Source organism: Mus pahari, chromosome 3 (genome assembly GCF_900095145.1).
Source record: "Mus pahari chromosome 3, PAHARI_EIJ_v1.1, whole genome shotgun sequence".
In the NCBI taxonomy this organism is placed as follows: domain Eukaryota; kingdom Metazoa; phylum Chordata; class Mammalia; order Rodentia; family Muridae; genus Mus; species Mus pahari.
The window spans coordinates 7988155-8009765 of record NC_034592.1 but is presented as its reverse complement, the minus strand read 5'-3'; the positions used below and the strand labels follow the sequence as shown (position 1 = coordinate 8009765).

At 45.0% G+C, this 21611-nt stretch overlaps 1 protein-coding gene and 1 pseudogene across 15 annotated transcripts in view; both read right to left on the bottom strand.

The window, feature by feature from the left end:
* The window catches only part of Kiaa1217 (KIAA1217 ortholog), a 441371-nt gene that overhangs the window by 268625 nt on the left and 151135 nt on the right, over positions 1-21611 (bottom strand). For 10 of the 14 annotated variants that reach the window (XM_029536056.1, XM_029536058.1, XM_029536055.1 and 7 more), the window contains exon 2: positions 5360-5643. In XM_029536056.1, the coding sequence (XP_029391916.1) occupies positions 5360-5643 (284 nt within the window). Of the gene's footprint in view, positions 1-5359; positions 5644-16884; positions 17300-21611 lie in introns of those variants that run through there. The other 4 variants (XM_021192137.2, XM_021192140.2, XM_021192138.2 and 1 more) reach the window with 1 other exon arrangement.
* On the bottom strand, positions 9420-10474 carry LOC110317606 (annotated as a pseudogene). Its single transcript, XR_002380336.1, has one exon. The product of XR_002380336.1 is annotated as an ATP synthase subunit gamma, mitochondrial pseudogene (transcript).

The window sequence follows — 21611 nt, the reverse complement described above, 5'->3', positions numbered from 1 at the left end:
AGAGAGAGAGAGAGAGAGAGAGAGAGAGAGAGAGAGAGAGAGAGAGAGAGAACTAGTATCAAACTGCTGTTAATTTGCCAACTTTAAGTAGAGCTTGCTTCTGAAAACTACCCTTCTGGAGGGGGGGGGAGAGAGAGAGAGAGAGAGACAGACAGAGAGACAGAGAGACAGAGAGCTCAGTGGTTTAAAGCACACACTGCTGTTGCAGAGTACTGAAGTTCAGTCCCCAGCACTCACAATAGGACGTTCACAACTGCCTGTGAGTCAAGCTCCTACAGATCCAATGCCTCTTGACTCCAAGGGCCCCTACACTCACATGTATGCAGCATGCAGATACAAAACTTAAGATCATTTGAACAAACAAACATAAGACCCTTGCTCTTCTGATTCAAAGGCAGTTAAAACTTTTCTTGTTTTGTCTTTAGATTTGCAAGATGAAATCAGTATAGACTTTCTGGAAAGTGAAGTCAGTTAAAGGAATAGACAGTGCAGCCAGGCAATGGAACGCCCTGTCTGATGGCCCTGCACCATTTGAAAAGCCCAAGGGGCCTAGAGGTGGTTCAGAGGGTCAAAGTGCAAGTGATTCCTGAACCCACAAAAAAAGCCTTGATATGGTGGCATCCACAATCACAGTACGCCAGGCCAGTGTGGGGAGTTCTTCAGATGCTTGCCTCAACAAAGGAGAGGTGAGAACCAGCCCCTCCAAGTTTTCCCTGATATCTCCACAACGTGTGCTTGCACATTCACACACCCTCACATGTATACACGCATACAAATAAGTCAGAAAGTAAGGAGTTTGTGGAAAAGGCCTGAAGGCGGAGGGAGGCACAGCAGCCATGCTTAAGCATTATACAAGATCTCTGGGGACATTAAGGTAATCTCTCAGCTTTTTAGTAATTGAGGGTCAAAAAAAATGCATTCCTGGTTTAAAAAATTCAAATACATGGTCAGGGACACGACTCATGTAAAGTCACTTGCCACGCAACCTAAATTCTATAACAGGAACCCTTATAGAAGTAGAAGGAAATGACTGACTCCACAGACTCTCTCACCTCCACACTTGTATACACACACACACACACACACACACATTACCTTCTTAAAAATTAAACCTAAGTGTAAAATTCTTTAGTAGGAATATTCCAGTACTTAAACTAAGATTATGCATCAGCGGCATGTTCTTCTTTTCATGGTGTTTGGTAGCAAAGAATTAGAGAGTCCTAGATTTTCCTCCTACCAAGCTATCATGTATAATGCCTGATGCATCGTTTTTGACTTGCTATTCTCTTCCTGTCAGCTATGCTGGGGAGGAAGCCAGGAACACAGCCCACAGAGGAAGAGCTGGTGTTTAGAGTCTTGGGATCTGGAGATGTGTACTAGATGGTGTCATTTGGCTTTCTCCAAAGGAATACAAAAATCCAGTCACAATGTAGAAGAACAAAGGGAGGCAAAGTACGAATGGGGGGGGGGGACAAATAATGCAAACAGGTGAGGGGCTGTCTATAGGTATGTCCTGAGTCATGTCAAGGTTTCTGTGGTATTTACTATGCTGGCTGGGGCGGACTCAGAACCTCAGCAGTTGCTGAGTGCACACAGATGTGTCCTTTGAAACCACCTACACCCACACTCATCCCACCTTCCACCTCTGCTTTAGACCATCAACAGAAAAATACTAAGAAGCAGAGAGGGAATGTGGCAACTGCTCAGCCTCAGGCATCTCCTCAGCCAACAGCTGCTAAGGCACATCACAACTCCAGGTCAGGTGTTATTTGGGACCAGAGATCAGTTTCTGAGGCCATTAACTCCTGACAACTAAGCAATCTCCCTTCTCACTTAACACGGACTTTTATCTTTTCTATCCTTATCTCCATCCCAGTCAACTGTGGTGGTCCCTTGTGTGTGACAAGCATCAACTTAAACTTACAAGTCCTGGGCCTGATTTGATGGCTTGGGAGATGGGTAGATTCTTGTGAGTTCAAGACAGCCTGGTTACAAAGAGGGGTCTCGGGCTGTAAAGTGAGAGCCCGTCTAAGAAACAAACAATGCTAAAACCCAAACCAAACAGGCCATGATCTTTATCCCGTAGGATAGTGGAGTAAACCAAGAATCTGAGTTCACACTTCCTTTTGTTCAAATACCAACTTTTCCTAATTTGTAATTGAGTTTAAGTTACTTCCACACAAATAGCTTTTTATTGGATATAGTATTTCCCAAAACAGTGACACAAAGAGAAGAAAGCACATATCCTATTGCTCAAATGCACATCAATGCTGCCAAGCTTCAAAGAAAAGGGAGTCTTCCTCAGTCACACAGATGTGGGTCATTGGCCCATCCTTACACTAGAAAGGATTCCCATCTCCATTCTGAGGTTCACAGTCTTGTCTTTTTTTGCAGTGTGAAGGGAAAAGAAAACAAATGTGAAAGAAAAAAAAAAAAAAAAAAGACCAAACAAACCACATCTTACAACCTTAGGCATTCTGATAGAATTCTTAGAGAACATTCCACTTAAGGGAGAAATGGAACTAAAGATTAACTACAGACTGAAAGTGTACCTGTTGATGCCAACCGCATTTCTATGGATAATCAAAAGCTGAGTGATTTAAATAGAGCGTTGGCAATGACCTGGCAAGGCAGACTGAGACACTGAGCCTGCCTCAGTACCACAGTCTGCACACCAGTCGGCTCTACCCCCACCCGCCCACTTAGCACAATGGCTGAACGCTCTCCACTTCCTCCGAGACAATCTCCACCCTCAAAGGTCCATCTGATAGCAGGCCAACGAGAGCTATCAAGGAAGCCTCACATCTCCTGTGACCCTAAACCCACTCAGTCTGCTGAAGAGTAACTGCACACAGCGGAGGAACAATAACACCCTGTGCCATGGTTGGGTGCTATCTGTGTGGCTGTCAAGATAACTGGAGAAAAACAGGTAGCTGAAGACAGCAGAAAGCAAAGGATGCAAAAGAAAGTATCTGGGATTTGTAAGAAAAAAGTGAAAGAGAACAGAGGCAAAGCTCCTGGCATCAGCTTGAAGGCAAAAGGCTTGTCACACTCTATTTTCAGCCGCTTTAGTTCACCTTTACATGTACATGTGGATATTTTCGTTTGTTCGTTCGTTCGTTCGTTCATTCATTCATTCATTCATTCATTCACTGTGGCAAGCACTTGAGTGCTTCCGGGATGAATTACAGCTGCACAATGTCTTATTCAGAAAACAATATTGTTTGTCCTATGCACTTGATGCATTTGTGGCTATAATGAAAGCGCATTTTTGGAGAGCTCCCTTTTCTTGGGTCAAGCTCCCGTTCTCTTCCTCTGCTGATTAGGAGGACAGTACAGCCCGCTCTCACATTAAACATTTTCTGTAGCTAAGCTAGAGATCAGGAACAAATGAGTGAGAGAAACACTAACATCTTTTCACTGTGAACCCCAAGGTCATCCCCCTCATTCAAAACTGAGCCGTAATGGCTGGAAAGATGGCACACTCACAATACAGAAATGAAAATAGTAACAACAGGCTGGGCATGTTGACTTGTGCCTTTTATCCTCACTCTTGGAGTGTAGAGATAAGCAGAATTCTGTCGAGTTTGAGGCTAGCCTGGTCTATAGAGCATTGAAACCCTCTAGGACTACCCATCTCAAACAGACAAAAAGCAAACTAGTAATTACTACTACTACTACTACTATAATAATAAATAAATTGCTTTTGGAGGGTGTTCAAGATAGTTTCTCTGTGTAGTCCTGGATGTTCTGGAACTCTCTTATTCTGTAGACCAGGCTGGCTTCCAACTCAGAGATCCACTTGCCTCTGCTTCCTGCCTACTGGGACTAACGTCAGGGGAACAGTACCAGATGAGGATCTTCAAGACCAAGTTCTCAGCACAAAGGAGATTTGCTTGCCCCAGAGGGACACAGGACATGGAATAAGAGACAAAGCAAGAGATAGAGGCAAAGGCAACAAGGGAGAGGGGGAAAGGGTTTTTATCCCCAGTGACAAAGGACTGCCTCTGGATAGCAACACGGATGTGGCCCATAGACAAATGGTAGTTTATGAAGGTAAAAGGGGAAACCCTGTGTTAAGATGAGATGTTTAATTTTAATTGGACATGTTAATTAGATGAGCCGAAGGGGCTTTTGATAGCTAGACTTCAGTACTTTGAAAGACAGAAGAAAGGGGGGTGGGGGGGAGAAGGGTAAGGCCCGCCAGAGCTCTGTTTGCCACGCTCCACCTTTAATGAGTGAAAGCGCTTGTTTAGACTGCCTGAAACCGGGCAGTGGTGGTGCACTCAGGAGGCAGAGGCAGGCGGATTTCTGAGTTCGAGGCCAGCCTGGTCTACAGAGNGAGTTCCAGGACAGCCAGGGCTATACAGAGAAACCCTGTCTCGGGAAAAAAAAAAAAAAAAAAAAGACTTGCCTGGGTTCAGATTTCAACTGGGCCCGGATGCTTACCAACTAGTGTGAGCATAAGCCAAGGGCTTTGCAAACCCAGGCTTCCATTTCTTTCTCTGTAAGTTGGGGAGTAGCATGGTACCTTGCCGGTTGCGTGACAAACTAGTGCGTGTCAAGTCCCAAGAGTAAGTACTCAACAAGGCAGAAGGATCAAGGGAGAAGGGCAAGGGCTCCCAGAGTCAAGCTTGCCACATTCGAGCTGGCCAGAGTCCCTTCAAAAGGCGTGTGCCGCCACCACCTGACATAAACAAATCTTAAAAACAACACACACACACATACACACACACACACCACACACACATACACACACACACACACCACACACACCACACACACGCACACACACGCACACGCACACACACCCCCACACATACACACACACACACACCACACATACACATGCACACACACACACACACACGCACGCACACACGCACGCACACACACACACACACACATACACACACAATGAATGAGCTACTTAGGAATGCTTTCATAGCACAAATAAGGCCCTGGGTCTAACTTTTAACACTGCAACAACAAAGACTGAGTGAACATGGCCTGGAGAGATGGCTTAGAGCTTTGCGCATGCCTGGAACCTCAACTCTGAGCGGGGGCACAGACCAGCACATCACTGGGGCTTGCTGCCTGACAGTCTAGCCAAAAACATAACCGCAATCAGGGCGAGACTGGTCCCCAAAATAAGAGCAGAACGATAGACAAGGACAACTGACGGACCACCCCTCCCTTCTAGCATCTGTGCACACGCACAGGTTTGCATGCACACATACATATGTGCTACATACACTCCCACAAAAACTTGTATGTACACTCACATGAATAAATACACGAAACTTCTAAAATATTTTTTGAATGAGCACGGCCAGTAGAACAGATAGTGCGTTCCTACCTGGTCCCTCAGCCTCTCCTGGTGGCCCATGATTGCTGTGGCATGGTGGGGGTACTTCTGCTTTAGATGCTCCAGGAACGCCTCTCTCTTCCTGTCCATCTCAGACGTTTGCATTCCCAGGATCTCTTTGGAACTTCGGGGCCCACCTAGAGTGTGTCTCCTTGGGATATTTCTGGCAGGCTTGGAAACCTGAGCCCTGGCGTTTCCATTAGAAAGGCGTTCCCTGGGCCGGCGGCATGCTGCATCTTCCTGGGACGTTACTTGAAGATTGCTTTTCCCTTGTTCTGCAAGATGAAGGACAAAAGCGCAGTTCACAATTAATGATCTCACAGGCATCTCGTTTGTAGAGCACCAAGAGGGTCTGTGGCAGTGGCTGTGGCTAATGAATTAAGGTAACTTAGCAAAAGATTTTACTTTTCTTTTTTTAAGCAAGAATGAGAAAAATTCAACAATCAGAGGAAATTTGAAAAAATGTACATTAGATGCTATTGCAACTGTTTTTTTACTTCTCTGTCATTGAGTTTGTTAACAAGAAAGTTCAGAGGAACCGGTTGCTTGCAGGTTAGTAGACTGCCCCTGTGACTGTAATGACTTCAGAGTTAACCCCAGGAATTCTGACCATTTGGATAATTTTCATTATAGTTTCAAACTACTAATGAGATTTTTCATCTGAAGGCATGTGTCTTCTGACATGTGTCATTCAGCACCAAGAAGAAAGATAGTTCTATGACCCTCAGAAGATTGCTGGTACTGTGACCCTCTGGAAAGTTCCATTTCTCCATTATCATAGGCCAGGCAAGGGGAATATCATGAGATGTAATATTTGAGGATCTATAAAGTGAAGGCTCAGCCACATAGTCCCTGAAATTACTTCATCCAACACACACACACAACAAGGGAAGGACCATGGGTATGTTTTGATGGCTTTGACCTATGTAGACAGCTTCCAAGCTTGCTTCTCAAAGTTAATCGTTAGAGTCTCCTAGAAATAAATCAACTAGGGGGAACAAGGTTAATGCTTCCGGTTCATAGCATGTCTGAGGATGTCCTTCTCCTTTTCCTTTGTTTTTTGTCCTTGTTTTGTTTGTTTTAAGATAAGGAGGAGAGTAAGGAACACTGAAGAGAGCTTCCTTGAGAAGCTGCAAGGAATCAAGAACAACTCTCACAGCCTTGTGTTTGTCTCTTTGTCTTGTTTTGTTTTTGAGGCGGGGTCTCACTATGTTAGCTTGCTCTGTTGACCAGGTTAGCCTTGAACTCGCAGAGTTCCTCCTGCGAGATGAATGAACAAGTCTGACCCTCGGAAGAGGCTATTGCTTTACCTGGACATAAAACACACGCATTTACATTCAGCCTTATATATGGACAAAAAGTCACATGTAACCAGTCAGGCAAGAGGAAGACACACTCAGCTCCTTCCAAGCACTGGAACTAAGAGCTGGCGCACCATCATGCCCAGTTCTCACCTCTCTTTAGAATAAGCAGAATAGGCTTAGTGGGTAAAGGCACTTGCCCCCAGCCTGAGGACATGAGTTCAAGACCCAGTATCTACATAGTAGAAGAAAATCAACTCCTGTAAATTGTTGCCTGACCTCTACAGGTACATGTGCACCCCACCACCATCACATATACACATATAGCAACAGGTGTCCAGACTTTGGGTGTAAAACGTCTCCCTAAAAGCAAGGGAACCAATACCGTAACACTGTCAGCCTCCCTTTGCCTGGAAACCCCTGCACACAGAGCCCCCACTGCAGACTCCTTCTAGCAAAGAAGGGAGACTATTTTCATCTCTGGCTTATTTCCTTGTCCTAGTCTTCCAAAGCTCAATGTGTGTCCTGAGAACAATTCTTCTTGTGTATTCCACTTCTCATTACTTTGCTCATTACAACATCTCCATCAGACACTGATGAAGGAAAGGAAGGAAACAGCCCAATTAGTTACTCTTAGCTTTTACTAGTTTTAGCAGTAAGCTTAAAGGGGCAGAAAACAGATGTTTTGGTTAGAAAGATATTGAAAGATTAGTATAATTTTATTTATTTAGTAATAATAATTTTTATTAAGTAATAATCTCTAATACTCAAATTCTCGTCAGTTTCCTTTTTTAAAGCATCCGTTCTCTAATAATACAGGAGTCACAGAGTCTATTACATAGAGCAGAACACATGGCTGGCGATAGGGCTTAGAGGTCAACATCTTGCCTAGGATGTGCAAAGCTCTGGATCAGAGCCACAGCAGCACCACAAAAACCAAACCTGAGAACAGATCATATCTCAGGCTAATACACATATGTGCCAAGAAGACATAGAGCTTCATCTTGTGTGTGTGTGTGTGTGTGCATATATGTGCACGTGTATGTGTGCATATGTGTTATATACGTGTTTTGCACTGGACAAAACTGCTATGTGCATGATAGAAGAACACTGTGGCTTTGCAAGATTGCTTTCAACAATAAAATAATCCATGTAAAAATTATCCAGGACAGCGAGATGAATGAACAAGTCTGACCTTCGGAAGAGGCTATTGCTTTACGTGGACATAAAATACACACATTTACATTCAGCCTTATATATGGACAAAAAGTCACATGTATCCAGTCAGGCAAGAGGAAGACACACTCAGCTCCATCCAGGGGTTGTTACAGCAGGTCACGATAGCTGAAGCAGACCTGCGGACTGTGGAGTCTCCCATGTTCTTCCTTGAAGTAAACTGGGCAGTCAACTAGAAGTAGGGTCTTGGAGGTCCCTGTCAATCTCCAGTTTGCATTAGCCTTGCATTCATCCCACGCACTGGACTTTAAACTCCACTCTTTCTTCATGCTTTTCATGGGAAAGGTCGCATCAACTTTATGCTGTTTTTCTACTTTGTTCATGTTCTTGTGGATTTTAAAATAATGTTTCCAGTTGTCTAACAAAACTGAACGTGACATACAGTAAAGGGATGGAAACGTTACCAGCAGTTAACAAGGGAGACTGATACAGGTCACCCAGCACACAGAGCCCATCTTTGATTCCCCTCATTGCTTGCCCTCATCCGCTACTCCATCAGTCCCTCCACCCGAGCACCAGCACGTCAATAACCCATTCCTGTCCACCGAAAGCTACTTCAAACTCTTCACGGCCACTTAAGCCTTATCCTCGGCTCTGGGCAGTTGCTAGCCCCACACCTGAAGGAGAAATGACATTTGGGCCATTGGAGTCACCTGGGGAGAAGTCAGCCTTTTAGCTGAGCATAAAACCCAAGAAGAGTCATGCATAAACAGGAGAAGGAACAGACAAAGGTCCATTTTGCTACTATTCCACAGTTATGGTGTCAGACCCAAGTGGGCCAGTTTCACATTATCTGTATGAAGAAAAGTGCATGCACGGACTCTCAAGCTGCCAAACAGAAGGGCAGTTCTGTTTCTTGTTTGGAAAGAACTTTGGTGCTAAGATGTAAATATGGGTGTGTCTGGCTGTTTGCTATTCTGGGAATCCTTGTCAAACAAAGTAGAGAAGTTGTAGCCTAAAGACAAGGCCTGGGCAAGGCTGAAAGGCAGCCCTGTTTCCTCTTCCTGCCCCTCCCAAACTCTTCCAGGGAGCCCACTTCCAGCAGGGCAAAGAGCAAACAAGAGCTTCCAATGGAAAATCAGCCCTTAGACTTTCCCTGCAGCACAAGTGAGGGGGAGGAGGGGGAGGAAGAGGAGGAGGGCAGGCTCACCAAAGAGCTACTCTTCAGAGACCCCTGGGAATCCAGCTGTGATGTGTCTACAAGAAAAGTAGAGAGGGATCTGGGAGGGCAAATACAAAAAGGCAAAGGGTTATAGAAAGCCAAGCATCCCTAAGGAGCCGTCCATAGAGCAAGCTATGCAGACCAGCAACTGCTGGACTGTAGAGGCTGTGTCTTTGCCATGTTCTGATTACTCTGGCTGAGTCAGACCACACAGATAGGGATCTGGGGTTTGGCATCGTTTGGGCACTTCACAACCTACTGGGAACCAGCAGTAGTGCGGTTATTTCCTGGGATGTTTATTTTGTTTTATTTTTATTATTTATTTATTTATTTATTTATTTATTTATTTTTATCATTGTGAGTTGTTTATTGTAAGATAATTTACAAACATCCTGCTGTCTTTGTAACTCAGTGGACCAAGTTTCTTCTGACAAAGACAGCAATCAGTTAAAATCAGCCTGCATATTTTTTTTTCTTTACCTCTTGTCTGAGGATGCAACTTGATTTTCATTAATTCAGAGCAGCAGCCCCAGAGATGATTTCAATCAACTCCTTTGTAATGACAGCCTGGCGGGTGCGGTTGAAAGTCAAGGTCAATTTGTCAATCATATCAGAAGCGTTCTTGCTGGCGTTGTCCATGGCGGTCATCCTGGCACTCTGTTCACTGGTGGTGGACTCCTTCAGGGAGTAGTAGATGAGGTTGGCCAGATTGTATTCCTGGTAATTCTGCAGCACATCAGCATCAATGTCATCATAAACGCTCATGGTCTCAGCAGACGCAATGGTATTCAGAGAGAAGATGGGCTTCTCTTCTGTCTTGTAGGAGATAACAGACTTGAACTGATTAAAAATGATAGAGCCTTCATCAAATTCATATCCAGAATTTAACAACTCAAGAGCAATGGCTGATGCATCTCCAAAAGTAGGGGGCTTCCGTCCCACATCTTTGAATGACACCAAAAACTGATCAGAATGAGTCCTATAAAGTATACCCTTGATTTTCTCACCAACTCCAACAATCATAACTTCTTTCCTAGCTGCAGTGAGGGCGACCACTTCATTCTTCATCTGTTTAGCCACTGAGGAATGAATAGCGCCACAAAGCCCTCTATCTGAGGACACACCAATAATGAGGTGCTTCTTCTTGTCCTTGGGTGACTTAATATCAGCCTTCTCATACAGAGCCAAGGAACCTGTTCCATACACTCGAGCAGGCTTCAGCTCCCGCTCAGCCCAGGCATACTTCGCAGCTGCCACCATCTTCATAGACTTGGTAATTTTCTGGATGTTTTTGATGGACTGCAGTCTCCTGGTAATATCTTTCAGAGTTGCCATGTTTCGAACTTGGATCCATTGCGGCTGCATGGCACAGGCCGACAGCCCGACAATGCTTGCCCGAGAGAACATGGTGGAGCCTTGAAGGTCGGGCAGACCTTTGTTTTATTTTTAACTTATTTGCTTTTAATTTTATTTTTTGGGGGGGGGGGTGAAAAATAAACACAAAGTCTTTTTATTTTTATTTATTTATTTATTTATTTTTGGTGGGTTTTTTCGAGACAGGGTTTCTCTGTGTAGCCCTGGCTGTCCTGGAACTCACTCTGTAGACCAGGCTGGCCTTGAACTCAGAAATCTGCCTGCCTCTGCCTCCCGAGTGCTGGGATTAAAGGCGTGTGCCACCACGCCTGGCTAACACAAAGTCTTGCAGATACACATGCTAAACATGCTTTCTACCACTGAATTACACTTTTCTGAGAATTTATTCCATGGTCAAGATTAGGGAGTCAAGTGGCTTTCTACTATAGGAGTTGAAAGCTAGCCTGGCTTACATAGTGAATTCCATAATGGCTGGGACTACTGTGTAATAGAGCACAAAGTCTTGTCTCAAATAACCAATAACATGTAGGTTATTGGTTATATGTATTTATATATAAGTACACATATAATATATAATATATAAATATATATCCTACTATATATTAGGTAGCCCACATACTCCTGTGTGTGTGTGGTGTATGCACACACTTGTCTGTCCTGGAACTCTGTAGACCAGGCTGGTCTAAGCAATCCACTTGCCCCTGCCTCCTGAGGGCTGGTATTAAAGGTGCCTCTACCACCTGGCTCTCCTCACTTCTTCATAGTGGTTAGCTGAAGAGACAGCTCACTAGTTTAGAACACTGGCTGCTCCTCCAAAGCAGGAGTTCAATTCCCAGCACTCAAATGGCAGCTCACAATTCTCTATAACTCCAGTTCCAGGGGATCCTTGTTCAATTCTGGCCTTTGTGGGCACTAAGCAGGGATATGTATACAGACATACATGCAGGCAAACACTCATATCCATAAATACGTTTCTTAAAAAATGAAGTCAAGGATAAAAACAATTCCTTGTACAGACTTTATACAATAGGTAGAGCATTCCACGTCATCTAGAGAAGCATCCTGTGTTGTGTTAATTCAAATTAATTGACAGAGTCAACTATTCATTTGCACAAATATTGAATAATGGCCTGCTCCAAACACTGAAAGGGATATGAGGGTGGTGGGGGTGCTGAACAAAATAGACTGCATAGGAGTGTCTACATGATGATCAGAGAGTCAGTCAACAAACCGCTTGTGTATAATTTGAGCGCCATGTCAGTGCTTTGAAGCGCAAAAGAAGATATGAAGGTAGAAACTGACTAGGCTCTTTCAGAGCACAGACCGAGCATCTGTCAGTCTGTAGGTTAGCACTAGATGGGAGGCTCCCATGGCCAGAGGAGGCAAGCAGGGAGATGGACCCCTGCCACAGAGCTTTCAAGAAGCCTCTAAAAGGCAGAAGAGGAGGTCATGTTGGGGACAACATCCCAAGGATGATACTAGGAGCCCATGGCCTCCAAAGAGAATAAGACACAGATTCAAATTCCACTAACAGCCAGACATAATGATTCACACCTGTATCCCAGCCCTCGTCAGAAGGCAGGAACATCAGGAGTTCGAGTCCAGCCTTAGCTACATGAGTTTCAAACCCAGCCTGGGTTATATGAGACCCTGTCTCAAATAAATTTCCCCAGTGATTACTGAAAGTCTACTCTGCCAAATGCTTACAAGCTCCTTATGCTGAGTACCTACTACGGGGGTTGCAAAACTAAGTGAGGACACTGGGAAAGCACTAGCAACAGTAAAGGCTTTCCAAACCTGCAGCAAAGAAAACTTAATTCAAAATCATATATATCATATATATGTGTGTGTGTGTGTGTGTGTGTGTGTGTGTGTCTGATCATATCATACACACACACACACACACACACACACACAATCAGAGGCTGAAGAGATAGCTAGGGGGTTAAGAGCATTTGCTTCTCTTACAAAGGCTCTGGGCTTGATTCCCAGCACCCACATGCTGCTCACAAATGCTTGTAACTCTGGTTCTAGTGGGAGTCCCCTCCCCACTTTTATCTCCACAGGTACCAGACACACACACACACACACACACACACACACACACACACGGTGGGGAAAGTGGTACTTAGACTCAGGCACACACACATACACATAAAATAAAAATAAACAGACAGCACACGTAAAAAACAGGCATGTGGTGCATGCTTATAATTCCAGTACTTAGGAGTAGGAGTTCAAGGCCATCTGCAGCTACATGAAAAACTGTGAGGCCATCCTGGGCTACATGAGACTCCGTCTTAAAAACAATGTGAGGCTATCCTGGGCTACACGAGACTCCATCTTAAAAACAAAGCAAAGGAAAGCAGCTTGTAACAAGGCTGAGCTGTTTCTGGCAGTGCTCCCCATGATGCTGTTTCATAGGAGCCTTGATTCTGAACACACGCCATGCATGCTTCAATGGCATCTGCCACCATGCAACAACTTGCCAGCAAATACTGCCTCAAACACACAGGCTTGGATTCTATCACTATATGTTTTGAATTTCAGTGCTTTCTCTATGCATGCAAAGCTTTATACTCTTAGTGAGAAGGAATGGTTTAATTACGGAAAACAAGGGCTTTAAATAGCTTCCTACTGTTATCCTTCATCGTGTAACTATCAAATTAGCGTATCTTCAAAATGTATTATCTTAGAATGTTTGATTTTAAAAGAGTGCTGTTCGAGATGCTGACTTGAAATACATTTAAAAAATCATTCAGTAAATATTGGCTTGAAACTGGGATGGAATTTCTGCAATTTCTGAAATGACTATAAACATATTTTTGACTTTTGTGTTGTGTGTTTATGTGAGTGATATTCTCAGCCCAATTATAAAATCAAGCTATCAACACTGAAAAGTATTAAAGAAGCCCTGTGTCTTGCAGTATCAAATATTCAGCCAAGATGTAAATCCTTATATAAAAATAAACAAGCATTCCATCTCAGTATGCAATTCTTCCATCTTTAATAAATGGTCAAACTACACACACACATAAATAAGCTTCTTTATGATTTAGCCCCATAATCATATGATTTATATACCTCTCTTATTATAATTGCATGTATCCACAGTCATATAAATCACCCCAGTTGAAAGGCACCAGGAACAGAAAGTTCAGGAAGCGTTCAAGCCACGGTATCATCACTGTTGCCGACCTTCTCGAGATGACCATATGCCACCTTTTCCAAACAGTTCTGACTTGCAACTGTTGCCCAGTGAAATTATTTATAGAGCTCTCTTTTGTTCTCAAAGGTGTCTGAGTTTGGACAATGAGTTACATGATCGCCCAAGGTTTCCTTGTACAGTTGACAGATAAACCAAAATCCCTAGGGTAGGAAGCTTCGTTAGCCTTCTGTCTAATTAAGGCTGGTTGGTTAAGTGTCCCTCCATGTGACTAGCACGTCATGGAATGTTACAGATGCACATGTGTGAGACACGGTCCTGGATCAGCAACCCCAAGTTGTAACAGTGAGAACAGACATAGGCAGATATAAAGCAGAGCTGCAGATTTGAACGTGTGGCACTGCAGGTGATGTCCTCAGAGATACTGCTCCCTCAGCTGATCCTCAGAGTGCCATGCATGTCTCATCAAAGCATGCATGTGTCAGGCAGAATCAGACCTTGAAACTCTGACTGGGACTCTCGCCCTCCTTTTGTTATTTTTCCATCTCCCCCTTCCAAAATCATTAACCTGTAAGTTCTCCGACGCCTGGGTGCAACTCTCAGACTTGTCCTTCTTCACAGAGGCTGACGAGGGAGATAGCTCAGTCCCCAGTCTTACTGGTAAGCCACTGACCAATATCTGAATCGACTCCTGATATGTTTCTCAATCCTCACACACCCTAAGGAAATTCTCCCTCCGCCATGTGTCAAAATGCTTTCCCACGTAGGTAAATGCAACTCATCCTCCCAGTCACCTGGATTAAATATTTTCAAGCTGTCTCTGACCTCCCTTTTCTGTTCAACACCACATCTGATCTAAGCAAATTCCTTTGGCTTTGCATTCGGTGTGGTGTCCGTCAGGAATCTACTTCCTTCTTATCACAATCTGCTTACCGCCATCTAGACTAGAGCAGCACGGGGTTTCCTTGCGGGCTTTACTTCAGAGGCCTCCATAAAAGGCCTCTCTGCCCTTCCCCCAGTCCACTGGTGTTAAGCCCCACCCAACACCCCAGCCCACCAACTGCCGACTAAGACAGTAGGGTTCTTGCCTAACAGGCTCAAGACTCTACGTTCACTCCCAGGGTTCTAAATTAATTAATTTAAATTAATTTAATTAAATAAAGGCAAGTCCAATTTGCTAGCAGCGGCCTTACCTCCTGTGAAGGAAGCTAAAGACCTTCCCACAGTTCCAAGAGGCCTCCATAATCTAGCCTGAGCTGGCCTTTGAACCGGTTCCTCTTCCATCCGCCTCCCAGGCCCCAGCTCTTCCCTCCCCGGCTGTGCTCTTGGTTTATTCTCACCTCTTGCTCCTCTCTGAGAAATCTGCATGGTTTCACCACCACTCCCTTGTTCCTGTCTTAGGTTCCACTCTAGCCTTACTAGCTAATAGAATCACCAAATAAAGGATAGAATCGCGCCGGGTGTGGTGGGGCACGCCTTTAATCCCAGTACTTGGGAGGCAGAGGCAGGTGGATTTCGGAGTTCGAGGCCAGCCTGGTCTACAGAGTGAGCTCCAGGACAGCCAGGGCTACACAGAAAAACCCTGTCTCGAAAAACCACAAACACAGGATCTCCAGTAAAATTTGAAGCTTGAGAACATAAAACATATTTTTTGTATAAGTCTAACCCACGCAATATGCAAGAAATACATATGCTTTAAAAATTACTCATTGTTTATCTGAAACTCAAAGTTAACTTAGGCATTGTATTGTTCTTTCCTAAGTCCAGCATTCCAGACATCTAACACGTTCAGTGATTGCTTATGCCTTCACTGTTCACCTCTATTCCGCCCCACCACAACTTGGCCCTTAGAACATTAGTCCAGTAAAGGGGAGTACGTTTCAGTCTGCGCTCTGCATCGCTGGATCCCGGGCGGCTGGAACACTGGCTGCTATATAGCACAAGTTCAATATTCGTGGAGTGGATGAGTAAGAAAAGGGAGGCATCTGACCATCTCAACCCGGGAAACAGCAATGACTTATCCGGTTGTTTTAGGGTTAGTTCTTATACTGGTCCTAAACTAATTGTTCCCTCTAAAATCTGCGTCGTTTCTTTCAGGACAGGCCCAGAGGTTGGATTCCTGCAGTAAGAGCCATCCTATCAAAAGAGAGCAAGTTGGGGGGGGGGGGGCTTTCCCAGACTGGAGGCCACCAACCCTCAAACTGCGCTCAGACAAGTGGACTGCCGCTCCAAGGCTCAGGGGTTCACTGAACATTCAGCAGGCAGGCTTCCTTTTCAGGTCTCTCGGGGATTTTTCTCTCCTAATTGTATTTTCTTCTGTCTGACTTGGCTTTGCATTTTCAGTGTGGATGAGTCATGCGCTACTTCCTTTTTTCATTTTAAAAAACACACACCTTTTCCCTTGTGCATAATCCCCACTCCCACGCGCTGTTGTGCACAGCCCTGCACATCTTTGTGTTACTAACTGGCCCTTCCATGAACCTGGACGGGTAGGGAGGGGCGGTTCGAGATTGTGTGGTAGGTGCCCGGACAGCCTGCAGTGAGAGGGGCTGAGGAGCGCTGGCATCAGCCTGCAGCCACCCACCCTCCCGGCAAGATTTATTTGGAACTATATAAGGTTCTGGAAATTCCCAACGGAAAAGCCAAGTCTATTATAAACAGAATGTAGAAAAGAAACTGCCTGGAGAAAATACAGGAAAACTAACTGTTTTAAGAACTCCCAACTTTTACATTTAAACAGAGAGCCCCAGAGTTCTATCTATCATCTAGATGCTCAGTTATTTCCCAGCCGTTCGGATCTGCAAAACAGAAACATCCTTAAACTCCAATTTAACTCTAAAGCAATGCAAAACTTTGTAGCCCATAAGAAGCTGCCCCCATGGAAACTCCTAACCAATGAATGGAACCACTGCGCCCGGGAGGTAGGTGCAAAATTGTCTTTTCGATTCTCCCGAAGCACCGAGAAATTATCAAGTAGCTGCCGGGCGATTCATTTGTCATTGCTTAGAGATCTCACTCAAACTGCTTGCTCACTGTTCGACCAGTTTGACACCATACACCACCTCTTCACCGACTTTAGGAAGATCTTACAAGAGACAAAGTAGAGCCAAGTAGAAGCTCTGGGCTCAGTTTGAAAGTACACCCCACCCCCTCGCCCAACACACACACGCGCGCGCACACACACACACCAAGAAGTAGACTTTTCCTGGCGCCAGGCGCCCGGTCTCCAGTTCTAAGCAGCGTGCGTGTAACTCCATCTTTAAGGACTGTTACTTACGGGGCATCTGTCTGCTGTCTCCGGAGGGAGGCAGGTTCGGCTCACATTTCTGGCCTTCGCTTTCTTCCATTGTCCCTGCCGGCCGGCCAGGCTTCTCCCTCTGGAAACTTCAGAGCGCAGTTCGGAAAGCTCGCAGAAAGCGCTTGGAAGGGGGCCCGGGGGTGGGGCGGAGGGGACTGGCGAAACCCCACCCCAACTAGTCTCCACTCTGGTGCAAAGTCTCCCTCGCCCGGGAAGACCGCATTCCAGCGCCCGGCCTCCTCGGCCCAGGTCCCGGAGCGTCCGCCACCCTCCTACTGTCGCCAGGACTGGGGGCTGTGTCTTGTAGGCGGCGGCTGTCCCCGCCTCTGCCGCCCAACAGGTGACGGCTCTGCTGACCTAGGACGCAGCCTGCCGGGTTTCCCGGGACTCGCAGCTTAGGGACAAGGCAAACACTTCACACGGACTAGGGACGGGAACTGCTGTTTCAAGCCAGGCCCAGCCCTCTTGAATCTCAGGAGCCCAATAGGCCCCCCAGATAGGCTGAGTAGTAAGGAGCGAACTGTCGACTCCCCTAAAGTTATGAGAAATCTCTTTAAAAGTTTTTTTTTTTTTTTTTAAGGTAAGTATATTCTAAATGTTGTGAAATAAACACTTTACACACGAACTCTGTGGGGGACTAATCAGCATCTATAAAGAAGTATTGCAATCCTGACTTCAATGGCTTTCTTACCTGGACTTTAACCCTTGCATGTAAAACCCTTTTCTTGTTTTGATTTTTTTTTTTCTTTCTTTCTTTCTTTCTTTCTTTTTTTTTTTGGTTTTCGAGACAGGGTTTCTCTGTGTAGCCCTGGCTGTCCTGGAACTCACTCTATAGACCAGCCTGGCCTCGAACTCAGAAATCCGCCTGCCTCTGCCTCCTGAGTGCTGGGATTAAAGGCGTGCGCCACCACGCCCGACGTGTTTTGATTTTTTATTCACCTTCCCTTTCTTGGACTCCTCCCTTCCCCTAACACATCACACACACATACACACACACACACACACACACACACACACACACACACATCCATACACACAAACACTCCTCTTGATCACAAATCTAAAAAAGCCCCAACCTTCTGAGTCTCTCAAGCTAATTACTTAAAAACGTCTGAAAGGCAATTAAAATGTTTTTTCTTTGGATGGGCAGAATTACATCCGACAGACTTGTTCTCCTTTTAAACTACCTACAAATATTTATTTTGTCTACTACCCAGTCCTTGGAAAGCTGGCAAAGTTCCCAGAAAGTGAAGCTAGGAGGCACAGTGTCCACACACAGAACGGATGGGAAAAGAACCTAAGCAACATTTGCCCCGGCTCCTTCAGAGACCTGAGAGAATCCAATAGCTAACGGAGAAGGTGTGGCATTTAATCTACAGCCTCAAATCATCCCAGGGCGGAGGACAATGGTCATCCCGCCGGCCATACCTTGACCCAATTCAAGCATGACTGGACATTGATTTAGAATAGGAATCTGCACAGAACAATGGCTGGCCTCTGGGCCAGATGATGACCTTGAGTCACCTGTGTGTCTTGGCAGCAGTAGGAACATATTTTGGCCATTTTGAACATAGAAATGCGGAAGTCTCTAAAAGACAAAAAAGTGTGCCACAAATTAAGGTATGAATGACACCCGTGTTGGGGGAGGAGTCCCTCCATTCCTAATAGATTTTTCTGGAAATCTAAGACAATGTGGAGGTCTTATAGGAAACTCAAGCAGTGTCCTGGCAAGGGGAATACAGACAGCGGATTTATTTTATATTTAAAGATTTATTTTTATTTTACGTAAATAGGTGCCTTGTGTACACAGGTTTGTGCACAACATTGGTGCAGTGCCCACAAAGTCAGAAAAGGGTGTTGGTTCCCTCTAACTGGTGTTAGATGGCCGTGAGCCACCACATGGGTGTTGGGACAGACCTGACTGAAAGAGCAACAACTGAGCCATCTCTCCAGCGCCAAGGAGGAGGTTCACACAGCGAATCACTACAGGTTTCCATGACCTCGCAACAGCAGCGCTCAATGACCTTACCCAGGGAAGTGATGAAGCCCAGTTACCCCCATATCCTGCCTAGTTATTTAGGAACAAGTATTCAGAAAGGGAGACCCACTTGGTGGCACAGGCTTGTAATCTCGGCTACTGAGGCGGAAAGATAGTAAATTCAAGGAGTAAATTGCTACAGAGTTAGTTCAAAGCCTTAGTGAGCAACTGATAACCTGTTTTTGAAAGCCCAGGAGGTAGAAGGGTGTAGCTCAATGGTAGAACACTTGCCTAGCATGTTCAAGGCCCTAGATTTGAATGGAAGCACAACAAACAAAACAAAACAGAAAACAACCAACTAAACAACAACCTCAAACCCACGAAGCCTTCACAGAGGAAGAGTCCCCTGCATTCAGGCTTCGGGTTGGATTGTTCTGGTTGTCTTTCTCGGTATAGTTATGTGCTTGGATATGTGACTGGGCATGTCTCGCATGCCTGGAGGTCAGAAGAGGGCATTCAATGTCCTCTTCTAGCACTTTCCACCTTAGTCCCATTGCGTCAGGTCTCTCCCTAACCACTTTTGGCTAGTCTATCAGCCAGCAGCCCTCCCTGTCTCTGCCTTCCTCAATCCTGAATTTACAGGCAAGTGCAGGAGGCCCAACTTGGTATGTGGGAGCTCATAAATGTACAGCAAGAAGTACTCTTAACTGCCAAACATCTCTCCAACCCCTCAAGGCATAGATGGCTGCTGTTAAGTTTTCAAATTATCAATACCAATGGGAGGAGCAGTGAGCTGAAATACGAGGCTAAGGGCTTTGATACTACCAAACCTGTTGCCCCGTGGGACAAGCCAGTCTCCTCTGAGCAGCTCCTGTCTGTCACTCGAACAGGAACAGTCTCCATGATGAAGACAAAAAACAGCAGGCTACTTCAGCCAGTTAACAGGAACCTTCCCTTCAATCGCATTCAGACAGGACAGATCCATTTGTAGATAGGAATGATGCCACCACCCTCCTGGTGCTGTGTGCAAAGCAACTGAGCCAGTTTTAAGCCTCTGAAGATCCTTAGATGGGCCAAACAGAGGTAGTTCTTCCACAGTATCTGGACCTGGGGACTCTAAGCAGCCCAAGGAATACCTCTACTGTCCAGATGCCTCTGCTACTCTCTCATGGGAAAAGCAGACTGCTGATACCTCAGTAGATATTCCAGATATCCTGCACAGGATGGATAGGAGGGTGAGAAAGACCACGAACCTACGTCATCAAAGACTGTGACCCACACACATAGTGATGGTGAAGTGTCCTCCCGCAGAACCACATGCCCACAATTTTATAGGCAGAGCTGTTGTGACTCACTGGAGTTCTTTTGCTTCTCCTTAAAAACAGGGACTGAAAACATTTTTTAAAAGACACAGTTCACGTCATTTTATCTGCTATTTACATATCTCTCCTCCAGGCACACTGACCTTATTATTCCACTGACTGTCAAGTTTCTAGGAAAAAAACATACATACATACATACATACATACATACATGCAGAGAACCAGTTGTTGTATTCTGCAATCTACATAAACTTGCACTCAAACTTTCAAGAAAAGTACAATGATTGTCATTCCAGGTGCTAGAGAGATGGTTCTTTAATCGAGAGGCAACTCTGAACAAGAAGTATTCTGTGCCTTTAAAAACATAATTTTTGGCTTTCAAATTTTCTATCACCATTCAATCTGCCCAAAATTTTCAGGAAAAGCAAGAACCTAAATGTAATTTTCTTTTAGTCATCTAGAGAACCACAAGAATGATCCTGGGGGTTAAACTTTCATCTCCATTTCCCTGACACAGAGAAAGGTGCAAGCCTTTCTCAGATGTAGGAATTCAGACTTAAAATTAGCTTATGTACACACAGAAGACTGTCATTAAACTAAAAGAGAAGTGCCAGGAGGGCAAAGCTGACTTTTCAGTCATAACCGACCCATAACAGAACTGGACTGTTGGATTTCAAGCAACAGCATTTTCATGAGATGGCTAAGATGAGAAGTAACCACAGACAATGGGGGGATGATGTGCCTGAGGCCTGCTTAATTACAGGGCAGTGGGAAAACACATTGGCTTCTTTTATGTAAATTGTTCAAGAGAGAAATCATGGCTAGAGCCAAGCCTAAGTGGAATTACCTCGATATATGTTTAATTATTTTTTTTTAAGTCTTGTTAAAAGCGAGATAGTTTAAAGTAATTTAACATCTGGACACAAAAGAAATAATTCATGCTTGCTTCAATGGACCTTTTAAAGGCATTGATAACTCAGTGAAAACAAAGTGAACAGATCTTGTATCCTGGGTCTCTCAGAGACCAGTCTACACAGGAGAGCCCACAGGCTGCAGAAGCAACAGACCTTCTTGGACAGGGTCCCTTCTGGCCTTCATCCTCAGCCAGGAGGCAGAGCTGAGCTCCAGACCTCTGTGCACCTTCCCTGCAAGAGGAGAGCTTGCCTGCAGAGAGTGCTCTGACCACTGAGACTCAGGAGAGAGTTGGACTCCCAGGACTGCTGACAGAGGCTAACAGAATCACAGGAGGAACAAACTCCAGCCAGAGACAGCTTGAACATTAACACCAGAGATTTCCAGATGGCAAAAGGCAAATGTAAGAATATTACTAACAGAAACCAAGACCATTCAGCATCATCAGAACCCAGTACTCCCACCACAGTGAGTCTTGGATACCCCAACACACC